The 20,061-nt window shown below is 42.5% G+C and overlaps 1 protein-coding gene across 3 annotated transcripts in view; it reads left to right on the forward strand.

The window, feature by feature from the left end:
* Nucleotides 1–20,061, forward strand: part of ASAP2 (ArfGAP with SH3 domain, ankyrin repeat and PH domain 2) — a 221,883-nt gene that overhangs the window by 141,215 nt on the left and 60,607 nt on the right. For all 3 annotated transcript variants that reach the window (XM_073568181.1, XM_073568182.1, XM_073568183.1), the window contains 2 exons: nucleotides 10,666–10,741; nucleotides 18,383–18,469. In XM_073568181.1, coding sequence (XP_073424282.1) covers nucleotides 10,666–10,741; nucleotides 18,383–18,469 — 163 coding nt within the window. The remainder of the gene's footprint in view (nucleotides 1–10,665; nucleotides 10,742–18,382; nucleotides 18,470–20,061) is intronic.

Below are 20,061 nucleotides of genomic sequence, written 5' to 3' on the forward strand. Positions count from 1 at the left end.
ATAAATTACAAAACGAGGGGAGGGAGGGGGATGCAGCTGCAGGTTCTTCTGTGAAACAGAATGAAGACTTCTGATAGGTCATGCGACACTCGTGTTGTGTGTGGTAAGCCAGAGACATTGAATGTCGTTATTTTTGGCATTGTAGCTACAGAGGTGAATGGAGAACAACTCTCAAAGGCTTCATATCGTGCAGAAAGTCCATATCTGGAGTCACGCCATCCATCGGAATGCCCTGCAGTGTATGGAACTTGAGACCTTTATTAAAGGATCACTAAACCTAGAATTAAATGATCAAAATAAACTTGAAATGTAGTCGCCCTCACTGCAATATTTTCTGCATGATCTGAAAACTTTCGTATTGAAATCCTGCAGATAACACAAGAATTAATCTCCTACTGATCTCTCCCATTTTTAGTTAATGACCAAATGTGGCTTCAAGGGGTTTTCCAATTTCGGAAAACCCCTCTGACCTGGCTGCATTTTGTTTTTAATGATACGCAAACCATTCTTTACTCACCCTTACCGAGTCCAGCAAGGAGTCCTCACCACTGCTCCCTTTCCCTGTGATTGCCTGCAACGCTGACATCATGTTGACAGCGCAGAAGCCAATAAGTGAGCTCGGGCAGAGCTGCTGAGCTCATTGATTGGCAGCAGCATCGTCGAAGTGACACCAGTACTGCAGACCATAACGGGCACAAGGACTAGCGGCAGTGACTCAGCGCTGGACCTAAGGAGGGTGAGTAAAGAGAGGTTGGGCTGTTTTAACTGAAAAAAAACCTTGATTGGTCTGTGTCCAGCTACAGACAGGGTGGACGGGGGAGGCTCCTGCTGCAGCTAACTGTTTTACAGCCTCACACAGAGACATAAGTCCTGGCTGATCTCCTGAGAAACAGAAGATTTCTCAGTTTTGATTGTAATATAAGTAGGATCTAAGGCGAGCAGGAGATAATGGGAGGCGTTCCTGGCATTTCTTGTACAGTGTTTATATGGCGTTTACCCTGTATACCATGCCATGGCTGTGTACGTCTCGGCCTGGCTGCTTTCCATTACCAACCATGTGATAACAAGATTTAAAACTTCCGTCATCTTAAACCCTTAGACGACTCATTGCAGTTAATAATGCATAATGGCGCAAACACGGGAGTCTGCCTTTATTGCGAGTGCCATAATTATCGATTTAATAATAGCCTCACCGGGACTAGGAACGGTTCCTTAAAACTTGGAATGTCTTCTGGTTTCTACTTCTATTTTCTGGTCCATAAATAATTTTGGGCGCTGTCACAGTTTGTGTTAATTTATTCTGTCTGTATGAGTTTTCCAGGAAATGTCCCCATTCACCATGTTGGTGCCCTTTTATATATACATCCCAAGGCCATGTTGGGTAGTGAAGTCTCTGGTTTCTAGTTTTAAATGGGTTCTCAGGTTTACAAATCCTTCACATGCCTGGTTCTTTTTGGGGGTCCCAACATGTACTTGCATTACCCATTGATTTTCATTCACACAATGTCATGCATCATTTCTCCTGTGCAGGCATTGCAGGGAGATTGTACACTTGCTGCTGGGTTCTCCTGCAGAGTTCTGACCTGGTAGGGGATTACAACCATGGCCATCCTATTATTAACTAATTTTTAGAGGGTCTTGGAAAGAAATTGGCATTGTTCAAAGGGAACCTGACAACTGATGCAAGCTGCCTGATCCACGGGCAGCACGTATTAAGCACCGGCTGGATGATTTAAGGTATATATGTCCGCTCTGCCGCTGTTCTTTAATGTATAGAAAAAAAATAACCATTATACTCACCACGGGCGCACATACAAGCCATGAGGCTCCATAGCGGAAGTTTAATTAAACCGCATAGTCCTCCATATAGTTAATTAAACCCCATAGTCCTCCATATAGTATAATGCACGGCCCATAGTCCTCCATATAGTATAATGCACGGCCCATAGTTATCCATGGTAGTATGGTCACTGATTTAAGGAAAAAAAAAAAAGTCCCTTCCCTGCGCTCCCCGGTCACGTGCATGGAATCCCATTCCTGAAAATTACACACATGGTATAATTGGCACCATATTGGCATTTCTTACTCCAACTTCCCCCTTTCTTTTATTTTGGCAGGCAGATTGTAAGTCTTGTGATCGCATATTATCCGAAGACTCCTAATCACAAGTCAGAGCGCCGTGCTGCCCTTTTGTTAATTATCTGTCTGAACAAAGCAGAATCCTACCCTGAAAACATTGGTGTGAATCCTAACGCGCGTTTATGGGACTAAGATCCTGGTGTGTAGTGTTCTCATTGTGAAGTGTGTGCGGAGATCTGTGGCCTTTCATTATTAGGGAGTCTTATTTTTTGTGGACTTCGTATATTCACTGTATGAAGATACTATGTTCACACTTAAGTTTTCTTTTTCAGGCTTTTTTTTTTGTGCATAAAAAAACGCAGAGGAAATAATGTTCATTTTTAGTTCTGCTGTAGATGTAGCAGTGCTGTGAATGCTGAGCTGTGTACAGACTCAGCCCATACCACTGATAGTTTTCTTTGTACACTGTACATTGTCAGCAAGCTGCAGATCTGTGTTTGGGGCGGTGTTACACAGGTTATCTGGACTACCTTGCACATGACACCTAGTCTGCTAGTGATAATCTCCTGCTGAGAAAACACTGATTGTATTGAAACTACAGCAAGCTTCTGAGCAAGTGACACGTCCCTGAAATCTGTGTCTCCATTATGCTGCCCTCCGCTTCAACGCTTGCGCCCTGACTCTGGAAGATCCCAGTGGTGCTCTTTATGTAAGCTTGGGCACATGATAAATGGGGGTGCGGGCACACTCTGATCCCAGGTTCTCCTTTTGAATCTGCTAGCAGGGTGTAGTGAGCGGCGGTCACAGACCAGCAGGGCCGAGAGATTGGAGCCACGCTGCAGCGGACGGCGTGTGCCCACACTGAGCTCACCGCTGGGCTACTGCTGCTGGGCAGTGCTGGAGATGGCAGTCTGAGGGCATAACGGTGCACCCAGACATTGACCGCGCCAAGGAGTTTGTGGGTGACCTGCAGCCTTTACTAGGTCTTCCTCTATGAGCATCAGAGCATGGGGTATATGTGAAAAACGTACAAGTGGCCTTACTGCGTTACTGAGACTCGGCCCAAAAGCCAGAGTAGCAAGGTTTCGCCTGTCTGTCACCCCTTCACGATTGCTCTATTTTAGCGGGCGGTCATTTTTTTTTTTTTTTTTCTTTTTTGCATACGATGGATATATAAAAATTAATTTTCAGAAAATTTGTCTGCATCTGCCCGAAGTGGAAAGATGACACTAGTGACGAGCCCAACAATTAATCTAATGGTCAGCGCCACCTGTTAATTGCAGAACATGCACATTATGGCACTTCTACACAAAAGGCCGATGATGCTGCTTGTAACGACGGCGTCTGATAAGGCAGATCACAGTGTGAGCACAGCCCGATGACTGCAGCGCGTCAGATGTGTCACAGTCCTCTCTAATTAGATGTCCACATACAGATGCGTAGCGGCAGAAGTGATGTGACTATACAGTATTATAGGGAGTAAGTTCTCCATAGTGGGAACCTGTCGGCACCAAATGACTTGTCAAGCCAAGCTCAGGCGCTCGGTGCACCTTTTGTGTGGCCAAACAGTGCAATGCATCTTCCATTCCATCTTTCTCTGCCCCTCTCCTTTTTTGATTGACTACATGGCTTTACAGCAGGGGTGAAGGATAGGTCGAAATAAAGTAGGTGGGAAGGTGCACCCAAAGCTACCCCAAGGGTGCACCAAGCGCCTGTGCTTGTTTTGAGCAGTCATTTTGAGCAACTTCAGTGTTTTAGAATATACAATATATGCTATAATATATACTACTCTCCATATGGATCTACATTTTTTAACCCCCTTTCACTTTCACCTGATGAGCTTGGTTGTACCACAGTGGTTTTGCACTACAGAACCCCACTCATTATTTTAGGGTCGCGCTATGAGAGTTTTGTCCAGCTGACATCTGACAATAATTGATTGGGGTATTTTGTGCCCCCCGGGCAGCGCAGAGTAGCTTGACCACTGCTCATTAATATACTGTACTTCTGATCTAATGTCTGGCACCCCCCGGCATCCTCTGCCCCCGAACACTTAGTGTTTGCTCTTAAAGTGATTAGATTTTTTTTCTCTCCTTTCCTCCCAGCTTCAATTATTATTGGCTTTTTGGTAAATCCAATTCCGTTGCTGCAGTTCAAAACTGGAAATCTAATCACGTAAATGGATCCGATAATCGGATTATCTTTGATTTACGAGCGCACCGCCGGAGGAATCGGTGGAGACTCTCATTTGTTAAATGATTTCGGAATGGGTTACATTGCACGACTGTATTACCGTCGACATGGGATAGCCCAGAATCCGTCAGCGGTAGCCTCTCCTCTGTGTGTTTCAGAATCCTCCAGCCGTGAGTTATGTCAGCCAGCTGACTTCACCTCTGCTTTATTGTATCCCAAGGTCAAAAATGGCGTATTATTCTCCTTAAGAGGAGCAAGAGGAATAACAGAGGAGCATTTCAGTGCTTGGTTCCAATAAAATAGCCTCCACAATGGTTATTTCACTGGGAATGCTTGTATTCATCAAATTTAGCTCTGCCTTCATGTGGTATAATTTCTGCGGTGTCACCGGAAGAAAAGTTTCCAATTCGCTTGACCTTCAAACCACAAAGTCTTGTCACTATTGTTACTGAACCGTTCTGTTTCCTGAAGTTGTCATTGTCTGTTAGTATCAGTGTGAGATCACATCCACAACATAACACTGTACACATTTTAAACGTATGTATTAAAGTCACCAGTCTACATTTTTAAAGCGCATCTGTTACCAGATTTCTCCATACATACTGCATAAATGAAACCCAAGAAAATTGACCAAAATCATTATTAGGTATACTTCCAAATGTCATGAAAGAACCAAAAAAAAGGAAGTACAAAACCCAAAATAAAATTACACAATTTTATTTATTCATAAAGAATAAAAACACAGATATGAACACATATAATAGGAAAACATGGAAAAAAAAGCAGGGTGACCCCCAAGCAGTCTACACCAACAGTAAATAATGGAGTCAAGTACGAGTAATGGCAAATTCCACAATAAAAACCACCCTTGGAAGAAGCGGCAAGCGAAACGCGCGTCAGGGTTTCTTCCTCCCAAGCAAGCTCTGCATCACGGTAATGGCTACATTATATTGCCTTACTGGTGTATGGCTTTCTATCTGTCCATGGTCGTGTGACATTTAGCTGGTATTATCCACCATACACTTGCACCTTGTTTTTCCTTTTTGTCACTTATAGGAATATCTCCTTACATGACCCTTTATAATTTTTTTTTATATTCTGGTCTTTGCACACAAGCACTTAATTATTATAAAACCTACTGCTGCTCATACTTAGATCTTTTAAGTCAATCTTATTCATGCATACATATTGTATGTTCATAGATATCCACTCCATTGCATGTGGTTTTTATTGTGGAATTTGCTATTACTTGTACTTGACTCCATTATTTACTATTTGTGTAGACTGCTTGGGGGTCACCCTGTGTTGTTTCATGTTCCCCTATTATATGTGTTCACATCTGTGTTTTTCTTCTTTATGAATAAATAAAATTATTTAATTTTATTTTGGGTTTTGTACTTACTTTTTTTGGTTCTTTTTTTAAGCTGCATAAATGGTTGAATAGAGCTCTTGGACCTGATGAGGCTGGCCTATTTACTTTCATAACCCCTTGTCAGTATGGCTGTGTAACCTTTTGGTAAAAGTTTATTCCAGTCTATGCCCACTAGCCGAATTGACAGCTCCTCTGTGTCCCTCCTCCCTGCTGACATCTGACGTTGCTCAGTACAAGCTGCAGCTGTCGCTCAAGCTGTGTGATGAAGGCTGAACACACTTGGACTCATGAGAAATGTCATTTAATAGCTAGACTCATAAGATGCTCTGCAATTGAGCATTTCCGGCCAGTGATAGCCGACACTGAGAGCAGCTGAACGGCATGAGTGCTGGGTGTTGGATCCTGACTGATCAGACATTGATGACCTATCCTTAAGTCATCATTGATAAAGTAATGGACAACCTCTTCAATATTAGGATTATGCAGCCATTGTGATGTGAATTTTCAAAATAAGTACACCAGTATTGTCTCTAAGAGGTCTATTTAATAATGTTTGCAATTTGTATAGTGAATCCTGGTGATAGATCCACTTTAAAGGATTATTCTCATCTTCATAAATGGGCATTGTTGGATAGTACTCGCAAGTACCAGTAATTTTTGCAATTTGCGGCTTATTAAAATTTTTAACACTTTTCTGTTTACAGCTTGTTGCCTCGGAGACAGACCACCGCTGTTAGACAGCAGAACATGCACAGTGCTTTCAAGATATTTTTCTATTGAGTTTGTAAGCACTGTTTTAAATTCGGACAAGATCACTGGAGAATCGCGGTCACCTCCTAATCCTTGCCACCTTCATTCAGTGCAGTGCTTGTGAGCTAGACCACAACAGTGGTCGGTCTCCTAGGCAACGAGCTGTAAACATAATCATTTTAAAATGCAGTCAATTTGTTTTTACAAGTGCTATCCAACAATATCTGTCTATGAAGATGGGAATTAAATCCTTTCAATGAACATTTCACAGTTTAAGAAAAGCAAACAAAAAATCTTCAATGGCTTTTAGTTCCACCAAGTGACACATAAGAGTGTTTTCATTTACCCCCCAGAAAGGAGTTCCGACCCTAGAGAGACATCTCTAGTTATTACACTTTAGAGTACTCCTTTTTCCCTTAAAAAAGTGGATATGTTCACTTTGTACAATACACAGTTTATCTGGGTCTTAGCTGGCCCGGATCATCGTCAGTGCATGTTAGGAGGCTGTATTCCCCCTGTATCTGGGTCTAATAAGGTAGCACTAGTAAAATGGGGGAATATATATATATATATATATATATATATATATATATATATATATATATATATATATATATATAAAGCTCAATTGTATGTATGTATGTATGTCCGAGATTGGCATCCGCACCGTTGCAGCTACAGCCACAAAATTTGGCACAGTCACACGTCTGGACCCCGAGAGTGTCCTAAGCTATGTTGTGAGGCAAAATTTTAACCCGCACGTTCCAATTCACCAAACAATTTTGCCCCTATCTACATAATGGGGAAAAAGTGTGTATCAAGCCCCGCCCCTCATTATGATGTCACAATGGTTGCCATGGCGACGCTGTCGTCATTATAGGTTGTAAGCCCCACCGCTCATTATGATGTCATAATGGTTGACTATGGGATGGAGGATTTGTGATTATGGGATGGAGGATATGTATGACGGGTATATGGTCACTCGACTATGGGATGGCGAATATGTATGTTGGGTATATGGGCACGGGACTATGGGATGGAGGATGTGTGATGGGTATATGGGCACGGGACTGTGGGATGGAGGATAATTATAATTTGCTATAACTAACCACAGTTAGTTACTATGCCCGGGCAGCGCCGGGCTCTTCAGCTAGTACTATATATAAACTAGCTGAAGAGCCCGGCGCTGCCCGGGCATAGTAACTAACTGTGGTTAGTTATAACAAATTATAATTATCCTCCATCCCATAGTCTCGTGCCCATATACCCATCATACATAGGCCCGTGCCCATATACCCATCACACATCCTCCATCCCATAGTCCCGTGCCCATATACCCATCATACATATCCTCCATCCCATAGTCCCGTGCCCATATACCCGTCATACGTATCCTCCATCCCATAGTCCATTGCCCATATACCCATCACACATCCTCCATCCCATTGTCCAGTGCCCATATACCCATCACACATCCTCCATCCCATAGTCCCGTGCCCATATACCCGTTATACATATCCTCCATCCCATAGTCCAGTGCCCATATACCCATCACACATCCTCCATCTCATAGTCAACCATTATGACATCATAATGAGGGGCGGGTCTTGATACACACATACTTTTTCCCCATTATGTAGATAGGGGCAAAATTGTTTGGTGAATTTGAACGCGCGGGGTTAAAATTTCACCTCACAACTAAGCTTAGGACACTCTCGGGGTCCAGACGTGTGACACTGCCAAATTTTGTGGCTGTAGCTGCGACGGTGCGGATGCCAATCCCGGACATACATACATACACACACAAACACTTGAGTTTTATATATTGGATATATACAGTTGTGGCCAAAAGTATTGACACCCCTGCAATTCTGTCAGATAATACTCAGCTTCTTCCTGAAAATGATTGCAAACACAAATTCTTTGGTATTATTATCTTCATTTAATCTGTCTTAAATGAACAAACAATTTTAGACCATTCTTTGGCAAACTGCTCCAGGTCCCTGATATTTGAAGGGTGCCTTCTCCAAACTGCCATTTTTAGATCTCTCCACAGGTGTTCTATGGGATTCAGGTCTGGACCCATTGCTGGCCACCTTAGAAGTCTCCAGTGCTTTCTCTCAAACCATTTTCTAGTGCTTTTTGAAGTGTGTTTAGGGTCATTGTCATGCTGGAAGTCCCATGACCTCTGAGGGAGATCCAGCTTTCTCACACTGGGCCCTACATTATGCTGAAAAATTTGTTGGTAGTCTTCAGACTTCATAATGCCATGCACACGGTCAAGCAGTCCAGTGCCAGAGGCAGAAAAGCAACCCCAAAATATCAGGGAACCTCCGCCATATTTGACTGTAGGGACCGTGTTCTTTTCTTTGAATGCCTCTTTTTTTCTCCTGTAAACTCTATGTTGATGCCTTTGCCCAAAAAGCTCTATACTTTTGTCTCATCTGATCAGAGAACATTCTTCCAAAACGTTTTAGGCTTTTTCAGGTAAGTTTTGGCAAACTCCAACCTGGCTTTTTATGTCTCGGGGTAAGAAGTGGGGTCTTCCTGGGTCTCCTACCCAAACAGTCCCTTTTCATTCAGATGCCGACGGATAGTACGGGTTGACACTGCTGTACCCTCGGACTGCAGGGCAGCTTGAACTTGTTTGGATGTTAGTCGAGGTTCTTTATCCAACATCCGCACAATCTTGCGTTGAAATCCCTTGTCAATTTTTCTTTTCCGTCCACATCTAGGGAGGTTAGCCACAGTGCCATGGGCTTTAAACTTCTTGATGACACTGCGCACGGTAGACACAGGAACATTCAGGTCTTGGAGATGGACTTGTAGCCTTGAGATTGCTCATGCTTCCTCACAATTTGGTTTCTCAAGTCCTCAGACAGTTCTTTGGTCTTCTTTCTTTTCTCCATGCTCAATGTGGTACACACAAGGACACAGGACAGAGGTTGAGTCAACTTTAATCCATGTCAACTGGCTGCAAGTGTGATTTAGTTATTGCCAACACCTGTTAGGTGCCACACGTAAGTTACAGGTGCTGTTAATTACACAAATTAGAGAAGCATCACATGATTTTCGAACATTGCCAATACTTTTGTCCACCCTCTTTTTTATGTTTGGTGTGGAATTATATCCAATTTGGCTTTAGGACAATTCTTTTTGTGTTTTTTCATTTAAGACAAATTACATGAAGATAATAATACCAAAGAATTTGTGTTTGCAATCATTTTCAGGAAGAAACTGAGTATTATCTGACAGAATTGCAGGGGTGTCAGTACTTTTGGCTACTTTTGTGTGTATATATATATATATATATATATATATATATATATATATATATATATATATATATATACAGTATATCTCATTATAATTTGTTATAACTAACCTTAGTTAGTTACTATGGCCGGGCAGCAGCAGGCTCTTCAGCTAGTATGTATTTCTTCTATTCCGGATCATATATAAATACAGCACGTATAAGACCACGGATGGCTTAAACTATAGTTTCAAGTCCCGGCTTCAAAAACTCAAACATTATGCAGTATCTAAAAATAGTAGTAATGAAAAGTGAACACGGTTTATTGTGCTTTTAAAAAATGTGGAAAGCAAAAGGTTTAGTTTTAATTTTTTTTTTCATATTTTCACAAAAAAAAACATATCTAAAAATGACATGAAAGAAAAGCCCTGTGTATCACCAAAAAATGTCTGGACAGGGGATAATCCAGCCCTTAACTGGTCAATTTGATCATTATGATCTTTTTTTTTTTTGTTTTTTTTTTGTTTTGCTTCTTACATGTTCTATGTTTTTTTTCTTCCTAATTGTTACAACTCAACAATTTTTCTTTCCTTGACCTGACAAAATCTTTTAAGTGTGCGCCTGACCCCCGCTATCCTTCACGTTTACAATATTATGTCTTCCCCCTCTCCAATATTCCACGTTAATGTTAAGTGCAGGTCAAGCGAGCAGATCTATAGGTGAAACTCATCCTGTTAGTGTCGTGCTAGGGACACGATATGGGGGATGGATGAGTTTTACATCAGTGGAAAATTCTTCTATTCCGGATCATCCATACAAATGGTTTCCTGTGATGTACTGGTGACAATGATGTTCTGCATGAACTATAAAGCCGCAGCTCTGTAATTGCTTTTTTTTAGGATAATTTATCTTATTGTTTAAAACTGCTTGCTCATGTACACTGATGCTTTCCAGATACCGTCAGCCTGGCGGATTCTGACCTCAGCTCATACGTCTCATTTTTTTTTTTTCTTTTCAGCTTTTTTCAAGATGGACTGAAAGCTGTCGAAAACCTCAAACCTTCCATTGAGAAGCTATCGACAGATCTGCATACGGTAATTGTAGTGATTTTCTTTTTTACTATGATGATCAGTAAGTGGAATTGCTCTTTTTGTGCTTATGGTTGTTTGCAATTTATAATAATAGTAAATCCACCCTTCTGTTGTACTTAAATTTACGTGTTCGGTTTTCACAAAATTTGCCGCTTCAGAGTTTTAGATCTTTGTTAGATGCTTCTATGGTTACTAAAGTACAAATACAAGAATTTCATAAGTTTCTTTTATTGGCAAATACATCACGTTTATAAAAAGACTCCAATATTAACAGCGTTGTTGGGAGAATGTCACAAGTCTGTCACGTTTCCTGGGAGATCGGGATTTAGGCGATCTTTACGTATTTTGAATCGCAGGTCTTCCATTTATCCTATGTGTGTTGTTCCTCATATTAAATAGACTTTGTTTCCTTTGGCGCTGAAGAGGTTAACGACTCTTTGTATGCTTGTTAGAGACATGCAGCTCCATCTCACAGCTGCTCCTGACCTGCTCATTTTTCTCTCTCTATAAAACCTGGCCAGACCTTCTCATCCCTGCCTGTGAAAGTTTTGCTTCCTGGCTTGCTGGAGTTGGTGTGCTGAAGTTGGATATTTTAGTTGCTGCTGGAGGTAGTGGTCTGCTGTTATTGGGTTTATGCTTTGTCCATTATCCTGTTCTCATTTAATTTGTACCTTCCTATTCTTCCCTTTATTCATCTCTACCCTTGGTGAGTGTTTGTATGTAAGTTGCTTTTTTGTTATCCCTGCTTGTCTTAAGGGCCCGTCACACTAAGCGATATCGCTATAACGTCACTGGTTTTGTGACGCAGCAGCGATATTGCTAGCGATATCGCTATGTGTGATACTTACCTCCGACCGGCTCCCCCGCTGGTTATCGCTGATTGCGTGAGAACGGCCTGTGCCGTTTCTAGTCAGCTTCCTGCTGTGGCGACTAGCAACGCGTGGACGCGGGTGGGAGGACGTCTTCATCGCCTCGTCTGACAGGTAAGTAGCGACCGCCGACCGCTTCTATGTCGCTGGAGAGATCTGCCCGTTTGGCAGCTCACTAGCGACCACTTAGCGATGCACCAGCGATCCTGACCGGGTCATATAGTTGTCGGGATCGCTGGTGCATCGCTAAGTGTGACAGTACCTTTATGTGTTTATACAGTAGCATTTCTGCCCCAGGCCTCCTGTGGGAGGGGACAGCTTAGGACATTAACAGAAGCATAGTAAGGTCGGAGACTCAGGCCTCTCTACCTTCAAGAGTACCCTCGGGACAGGGATAGTTTGGCTACAAGTTCCAGGGCCAGTTTAAAGCCTCCCTTCCTTATTGAAGACAGTCATAGAGTAACAGATAAGTTTCTTGTCATCCATGGAGGGGGCTACCTGCCAATTTTATTTTTGCCATGCATAAAGAATGGGATCTACACATTCTCCGAGAGAATCTTCTCCCAATCATCCAGGAGCAGAGTGGTGATGAACAATGTTTTTTTTCAGCACGATGGAGACCATGTCACAAGGCAAAAGCGATAACTAAGAGGCTCGTTTAACAAAACATTGATATTTTAGATCTTTGGCAGGAAGGTCCCAAATCTCAATCCCATTGTGAACCTCAAAGTGGGAGGACAAGCAAAATTTTGATAAACTCCAAGCACTGATTGGACAAGAACAGGCGGTTATCAGTCAGGATTTGGCCCAGAAGCCGATATTCTGCTGTCAGGGTGAAAATTTTCTTTTGATTTGCATGAAATAAAAAAAGGAATTTTTAGTAATCACTTATAACCAGCACAAACGCCTACAGACATCCACGTCCTACAGCTGTTAATCCTGGTTAGGATTTCTTCCCTGTAATCATTTATTAAATGAATTTTGTTACAAAACGATCATATAAATTATTTTTTAGAAGCTGATGTTGTGCTCTGGTCCTAATTAACATCTTCAGATCCTAATGAAGTCCCTTACGACTCAGATCCCCGGAGTGGAGCACACATAGAGTTGCTCGTTAAAATGAAGTATCGTAGCTAAAAGCAAAGTACGAGGGGCGATCCAAAAGTAATGATAATCGGTTATTTCTATTGCACACTGAAATTAAAATAAAATGTTTTCTTCTCTTAGGTACCCACTAGTCCAGGAAAAAAAATCACTTTAGTAGGCCACGATTCCCGGGAGCTACATTCATTTGAATATGAACTGCCAAGGAGTGAACATCAAAATGGAAAAAAACGAGCTCAGAGCTGTCATCAAATACCTCTGCTTGAAAAAAATGTCTATCAAAGACATACACAGCGACTTGGTGGAAACATTGGGGGACTCTTCTCCTCCATATTCCACAGTTGCACGCTGGGCCAAGTAATTTAAGCTGGGAAGAACATCGACGGAAGATGAACATCGCGAAGGATGCCCATCCACGTCCCTCAATGAAGAAAACGTGAAAAAAGTTGAATAATTTGTGTTGGCAGATCGAAGAATGACTATCAGGCATGTAGCTGAGGTCACAGGGATCTCATATGGCAGTATTCAAAGAATCCTTGCAAAAGAATTGCATATGAGAAAGGTCTCAGCGCGTTGGGTACCAAAAATGTTAACCGACGAGCAAAAGAAGAAACGAGTTGACATTTCAATAGCAAATCTCGAAAAGTTCCAAGCAGACAAGGAGAATTTTTTGTCACATTTTTTGGCCATGGATGAGACCTGGATCCACCACTTTGATCCCGAAACGAAACAACAATTGATGGCATGGAAACGAGCCGACGATCCGATGCCGAAGAAATTCAAAGTGTCAAGCTCATCAGGGAAGGTTATGGCGTCCGTTTTTTGGGACGCTGAAGGAATTATTATGGTGGACTATTTGGAGAAGTGAGCCACTATTATGGGCTCCTACTACGCAGAACAATTAAGAAGATTGCGGGAGGCTATCAAGGTGAAAAAGCGCGGTAAACTGCGGGCTGGAGTGCTGTTTCACCAAGATAACGCATCGGCTCACAAAGCTGCAGTTGCCATGGCTACCATTCAAGAAGCGGGCTTTGAACTGGTGGAACACCCCCCCTATTCGCCAGATCTAGCCCCCAGTGACTTCTTTCTTTCCTCGGCTCAAGGAACACCTCCGGGGCAAGAAATTTGTCGACAATAGCGACGTGATAACCGCTGTTGGGGAGTTTTTTGAGGGTCAAGATCAAGAATTTTTTTCGAAGGGAATTCTAAGTTTAGAAAAGAGATGGACTAAATATGTAGACTTGTTAGGAGACTATGTAGAAAAATAAAACAATTTTTTGACTATATTCATTGTGTTTATTATTGATAATCATTACTTTTGGATCGCCCCTCGTATTGCTTAGCTATAAAAAAAGGACCAAAGACCAAAAAGCAGGAGCTGTAGCCCAAGACCACAGACTGGCACGGCACACTACAACCTTCATCATTTGGCTGGGGTCACACTGCGTTAATGCAGTCCGTTTAACGGATTGCGTTACACTGCGGCATAACTCGATGTAACGCAATCCGTTAACGCGGCCATTGACTCCCATTAGGCGCGCATCGCTAGCACGTGCCATAAAGCGGCATGCGCTAGTGAGGTGCCGTCATTCTGTGATGGACTCTTGGACGCGGGCTGCCGCATACGGGGGTTCGTCACTGCTAGCGGGCTCACATAACACGATCGCGTTATGTGAGTAGCATTAATGCAGTCCATCAACGCTATGCGTGAAATCTGGTGGTGAAATCTGCTACAGATTAGACCGAACATATTCTCTGCTACTGGAACATCTACACATCTACATGGATTTTAAGGGTGTTATTTGCTATCATGTGTGAGTAGATCACCTGCTAGCGATCCTAAGATCAGCGCTCTGGAACTCCTAGAACGGGCCATACCGTCTTCTATTGAGCAAGAGTGTGTTCAACCTATGTCCTATGAGACTGGTGCAAATAGCTAAACACTGTACTCCGCTTTCTCCATCAGTCCCATATACAAGGAATGGTGCAGAGGCTGAACATGCGCAAGTCTGCTCCATTCTGGATGTGCTATTTTCAGGGTATGGATAGGATATTACTAATTCTGTTGGGAATAGCCCTTTTACCACAGTGGTCCAATGCACACCAAAATTTGGCAATTTTACTTTCGATTTCATCGTAGAAGTGCTGTGGACTTACCCAAAATTTCACACGTTGCTGCATACTGTAAACTGAAAACCTGCTATCGTGACATTTTTCAGGTATATTTTATTCACAAATCAGATGACTTCCCTCAGTGTTACATGGTCACAGGTTTTACTTCACTTCCACCAGTGAGCGAAGAATATAGTCAGATTCAGCATAAAGGGAGCTTTGTACTCGGATCAGGAATTTGCATTTTGCTGCAGTTTTATATAATACAATAGGATAATCGTTTTGACAAAATGTTAATGACAAATGTAGCAATTTCACCAATATCACTGCCATACACACGGAACCCAAAGTAGTCACCCTGAGAAGAATATGTGCCAGTTTTGTCCTCTGTAGCCGCCTCCTCTCCCTGCTGCTCCATAATACACAGGAATCCATCTTGCATTGCATCACATATGGCTACAGTGAGAATGAAGTAAGATAGCAGCACAGATCTCCTGTGTGTTTCGTGTTGCACGCAGTCTCCCCTCCCTATACTATCTATGGTAATTCCCATCTAGAAGTTTCCCAAAGCTGTCAAGATAGAGAAACAGTGTAGAGCCCGAGCTGACTTCAGCCTTGCTCCCCTAATGGGACAGAGCTTTTATTAGTAAATTGGAAAGTACATTTTCTACTTTTCCTTATGATATATTTTTGAGACATGCTTTATATATTTTGGTCTCCCTTGACATTATGCAGTTTTCCAGCAGCTGATAAGTCCTCTTTAAAGGGCCTTTTACACATAGCGATATCGCTAGCGCGTCACCGATTTTGTGACGCAGCAGCGATATCGGTACATGTGACACTCACATCTGACCGCCTACCCCCCGCTGGATATCGGTGATCGTGCAAGATCGTCCTGGTCCATTTCTCGTCAGCGGCTTCCTGCTGACGCCGACGAGCGAGCCATGGACGCGGGCGGAAGACATCATCATCCCCGCGTGTGACAGGTGACTAACGACCGCCGAGCATCGCTGTGTTGCTGGTGAGATCTGCCTGTGTGGCAGCTCACTAGCGACCATTTAGCGATGCATCAGCGATCCTGACCGGGTCATATCGTGGTCGGGATCACTGGTGCATCGCTAAATGTAACGGGACCTTAAGGTGGAACCAGTAAAAGTAGATCAGACTCCTTGATAGGATCTAATCAATTTGGCAACAAGTACTTTAGTGGATGAGCACTTCGGTATGGATTTGAGTTGTCACCAGCAAATCTTTAGAAGAACTGTAGATGTAGACTGGTGACGTATTTCCTACAATAGCTCGCCCAGGATTTGGGAAGAGATCCATGGACCCCAGCTCTATGGAAGGCACATCAGTGTCTTGAATATAGGGATGTCAGCTGTCATTTTTGGCATAATTTTTTTTTTTTTTATTATTATTTAACGACCTTTGGCTTGATCTTGAGCAATGGCGACTTGAAAGATCTTCCTACAGATCGTTCACCAGGGTCCTCTCTGCCGTAATATTGATAGAATTAAGCCATCAGGTTGCTGATCTTCCTCTTTGCCTTATTCCTTATAGTCTTTTGAGTATGAAGTCTTTCTTTATTGATTGCTTTTTTCATATGATGTGTCTAAAGTGGACAAGTCGTAGCTTGGTGATCCTTGCTTCAATGTCTGGCTTGATTTGTTCAAAAATTTGATTTGTTCTTCTTGCCATCCATGGTATTGATAGCATCCTTCTCCAGCACCAGATTTCGAAAGTGTCGATTCTTTTTCTGTCTTGTTGTTTTTGGGTTTTTTTCTATCCTTTTCCAAAATCTTTTTCTCATGAATTGGCAAACTTGTCTTGCAAAATGGGGAACTCTGCTAAATGATACCCTTCGTGTCACAAATAGTATATGTCTTGGGGGAGAATACTTTGTCAGCATGGCTTCATACAATGTTTTTTCTCCGTCCCTGTGGCACATATGTATGTTTATAGAAAAAACAGACCGAGTCCTCTCGGAGCAGCTGTGAAAACCGTGTTACTTGCTGATGTCACCACTTCGTTCCTTCTCGTTTCTGTAGGTTGGGTGATAATTAGACATTTATGCAAGGTCAGGATTATGAGTTCACAAAGCATAAATTTTACCGAAACATCCTTTACCCCCCTCTGTCTTTGGCCTTTCTTCAGGAACCACTAGTCAGCATTCTCATGAATCCTGCTTCATGGAGGTATCGGGGGTCTGTTGCCCGTTTTTCACCACAGTGCACAATACATATTTCGCATTACTTACCTTGGCATAATTTATGCTTTACTCATATTACTTTCTGTCATCGGCCACTGTTTTAAACGGGACCATTGAAATTGTTTACAACCCATACACACACCACTTGTGCGAATCAAGGCCAAAAAAAAGGTCAAACAGGGTTTTTGGATGATTACAAGCGTACAGTAGTTGATTGAAACTAATCAATCCAGCAGACAGTCATTAATTTAGTCAAAGCTGGCCATTTCCATCACTTTGATCTGTTGTGAATGGGTTCATAAGAGCCATGACCATCTAAGGGGAATCCGTTTCATTAGATGGGTTGAAATCCATATCGGGAAACGGCCTGATGGTTACCAAAAATCTGCAGCATCTGTGGACCGGAAGTCTCCTCTTCATGGTGAGGCTAAATGCATATTCCCATCCAGGAGTATCTAATTTTCCATTTAAGTATTGAATATTTATGGGATTTATTGAAAGTAGGATGTCAACGCCTCAAAGTAAGAAAACTGGAGCTGAGCAAAAAGATGGGTAGTCTGTGGCCACCAGACCAAACCTACCTACCGGCCTCCTTTGCTCCTCTTGCAATTAGTAGGTTTACCATCATGTCATCGTTGCGACACGCACATGACATCGTGCCAGTCCTACTAACCAAAAGAAGAGCCATGGATGCCTCAAGATGGGAGTAGGTTCACAGGGTTCTTTTCTGACCGCCACAGACCACCAGCATGGCTGCAGGACCTAAGTTGTTCCAACATTAATCAAGATCATCCAAGCTAACATCAAGAAAATCGTATTAATCTGAGCTCTCACGACTCGAGATTTCATTGTGATGCGGTTCTAGATAGTTTGGTTGTTTTTCTGAGGCTGGATTATGGTTCCCATTTATTTCCCCTTTGGCTTAATTTCTAATTTATGGTGACAGATTGCCCCCCGAGATCCTACACGCACATGGGGACTGGACCTGTGCTTTCGGTCATTAGGAGTTACTTGGCTCAGGTCATTAATAAGGCTGGCTTTGAGCCCTAAATCTTACGTAGTAAATAGGATCTTGTGCTTGAAAGAGCCGCGGCTAGACTGGATTAACGATTCCTAACAATGTCTGTCTATCTGAGGCCTTTTCCTCGTCTTAATCTTGGATAATTTGTTCCATGCAGCTGCTGATGGAAAGGATCTGACTGCAGGGACTATTTCCATACATAAATATGGAGACACTGTGTCCGCTCTGCTTTGGCCCTTTTGTTTTTTTTTGTTTTTTTTGGTTGAGGGGGGGGATTAAACGTTAATTGAAATGTTCTTTTAAAACTTGTATTCAACCTGTCGTTTTAGATGAAACAAGTCCAGGATGAAGAAAGAAAACAATTGAGCCAACTAAGAGACATCCTAAAGACTGCGCTGCAAGTGGAGCAGAAGGAGGTGAGCTTGTGAGACTAGGAGTCTTACTACACGTGGTAGAGTATCTTCTAGGTAACCTCTTGCTTTAAAGGACATAAGAATTAGATAATAATAGCCCCTTTCTTCCAAAGAGAGCGCCACCCCAGTCTGCAGTTTGTGTATAGTAGGACAGCTCAGTCCCTTGGCTTCAGTGGAACTTGGCTGCAATACTGTTACAACCTGTAGGTAGGGGTGGCACTGTTCTGGGAAAGTGATATAGAGATTTTTTTATTTATTTATTTATTTTTTTTTTTTACTTATCTCTAGTAAGTGATGACCTAAGATTTGCCATCGCTTATTGATTGATAGAGAACCAATGGCTCAGATCACCAACACACCTCAAAGTCAAGTGGCCGTAGTGTTAGCTAGACACCTGCTGTACAGAAAAATGCTAAACTGTCCCATTCATTTAACAGGAAAGTGTCACAAAAAAATTTATTTGTGAAGTTTGTAACTTTGTTTTGTACTGTAGAAAATATGAAAAATTAAATTACGGTAGATTTTTTGTCCCCGTTCTCGGCTATTGGGTATTAAAGGGCGCAGCTTCTCTCATTTGCCTAAATAAGCAACAGCAGGCTAGCTGCGAAGTTGAGCAGGAGCTTCACCCAGTGGTGTGATGTCACTCATCACTCTCCAGCACACAGAAGGAGGGGCGGATGATAATATTTGATATAACGGTGCAGCGCCATTTCTTAGGTGATTGCACGCGTGGGGCCAATCTCCCTATGGCCCATAGAAAGTGGTGCTGCAAGCGCAACCAATGCACACCCATACAAGTCTATGGGTGCCTGTAGAACATTGGGCAGCATTCATATGTCATCCAAGTGCAGTCTGATTTATGTGGACACAGACAATGGAGGAATTAAGTTCTCCGTCTTTTCCATACCTGTGATACGACGCTCTCGTGCCTGACAATTGGATCACAGTAAACGGAGACAGAGTTTGAGCCGAGTGTCATTCCCATAATCAATCCGATTCTAGAAGAAGGACTCATCGCTTGTGTAAGCGAGCACTATGCGTGACTATAAATTTCTAATTTTTAATCCATTTTGTGAAAGAAGAAAACTGGATGCAGATCCGGCGGACAAATGTGTAGTCACAATTAATGTCAGTGATAGAGGGTCTCTGTGTGGGTGAGAGCCAAGTGATTCAGAGAAACTTTCACGGGGGCTTTAGCCTTTTTGTGCTCCAAATTAGAAAACCCCAACTAGTAGTGCCCTCCCCCAATCAATCAGAACGTGACTACGTACTATCTACCTAATTATTAATAATTCTTAAGAAACTTCGTCTGTCACCTTAAGGGTATGTGCACACGTTGCTGATTTCCCAGTGATTTACAGTACAATGTTATTCTATGGGAAATAAAAACCGCTGTGCACATGCTGCGGAAAAATCAGCGGGGAAACGCAGTGGTTTATTTTCCGCAGCATGTCAATTCTTTGTGCGGATTCCGCAGCGTTTTTACACCCATTCCATTATAGGAATCCACAGGTGTAAAAACGCAGGGGAAATCCGCACACAATCCGCAGGAAATCCGCAGGAAAAATGCACGGATTTTGACCTGCGGACTCTGC

This window comes from Dendrobates tinctorius, unplaced genomic scaffold (assembly GCF_039654945.1).
Source record: "Dendrobates tinctorius isolate UK_male_01 unplaced genomic scaffold, ASM3965494v1 ptg000021l, whole genome shotgun sequence".
NCBI lineage: Eukaryota > Metazoa > Chordata > Amphibia > Anura > Dendrobatidae > Dendrobates > Dendrobates tinctorius.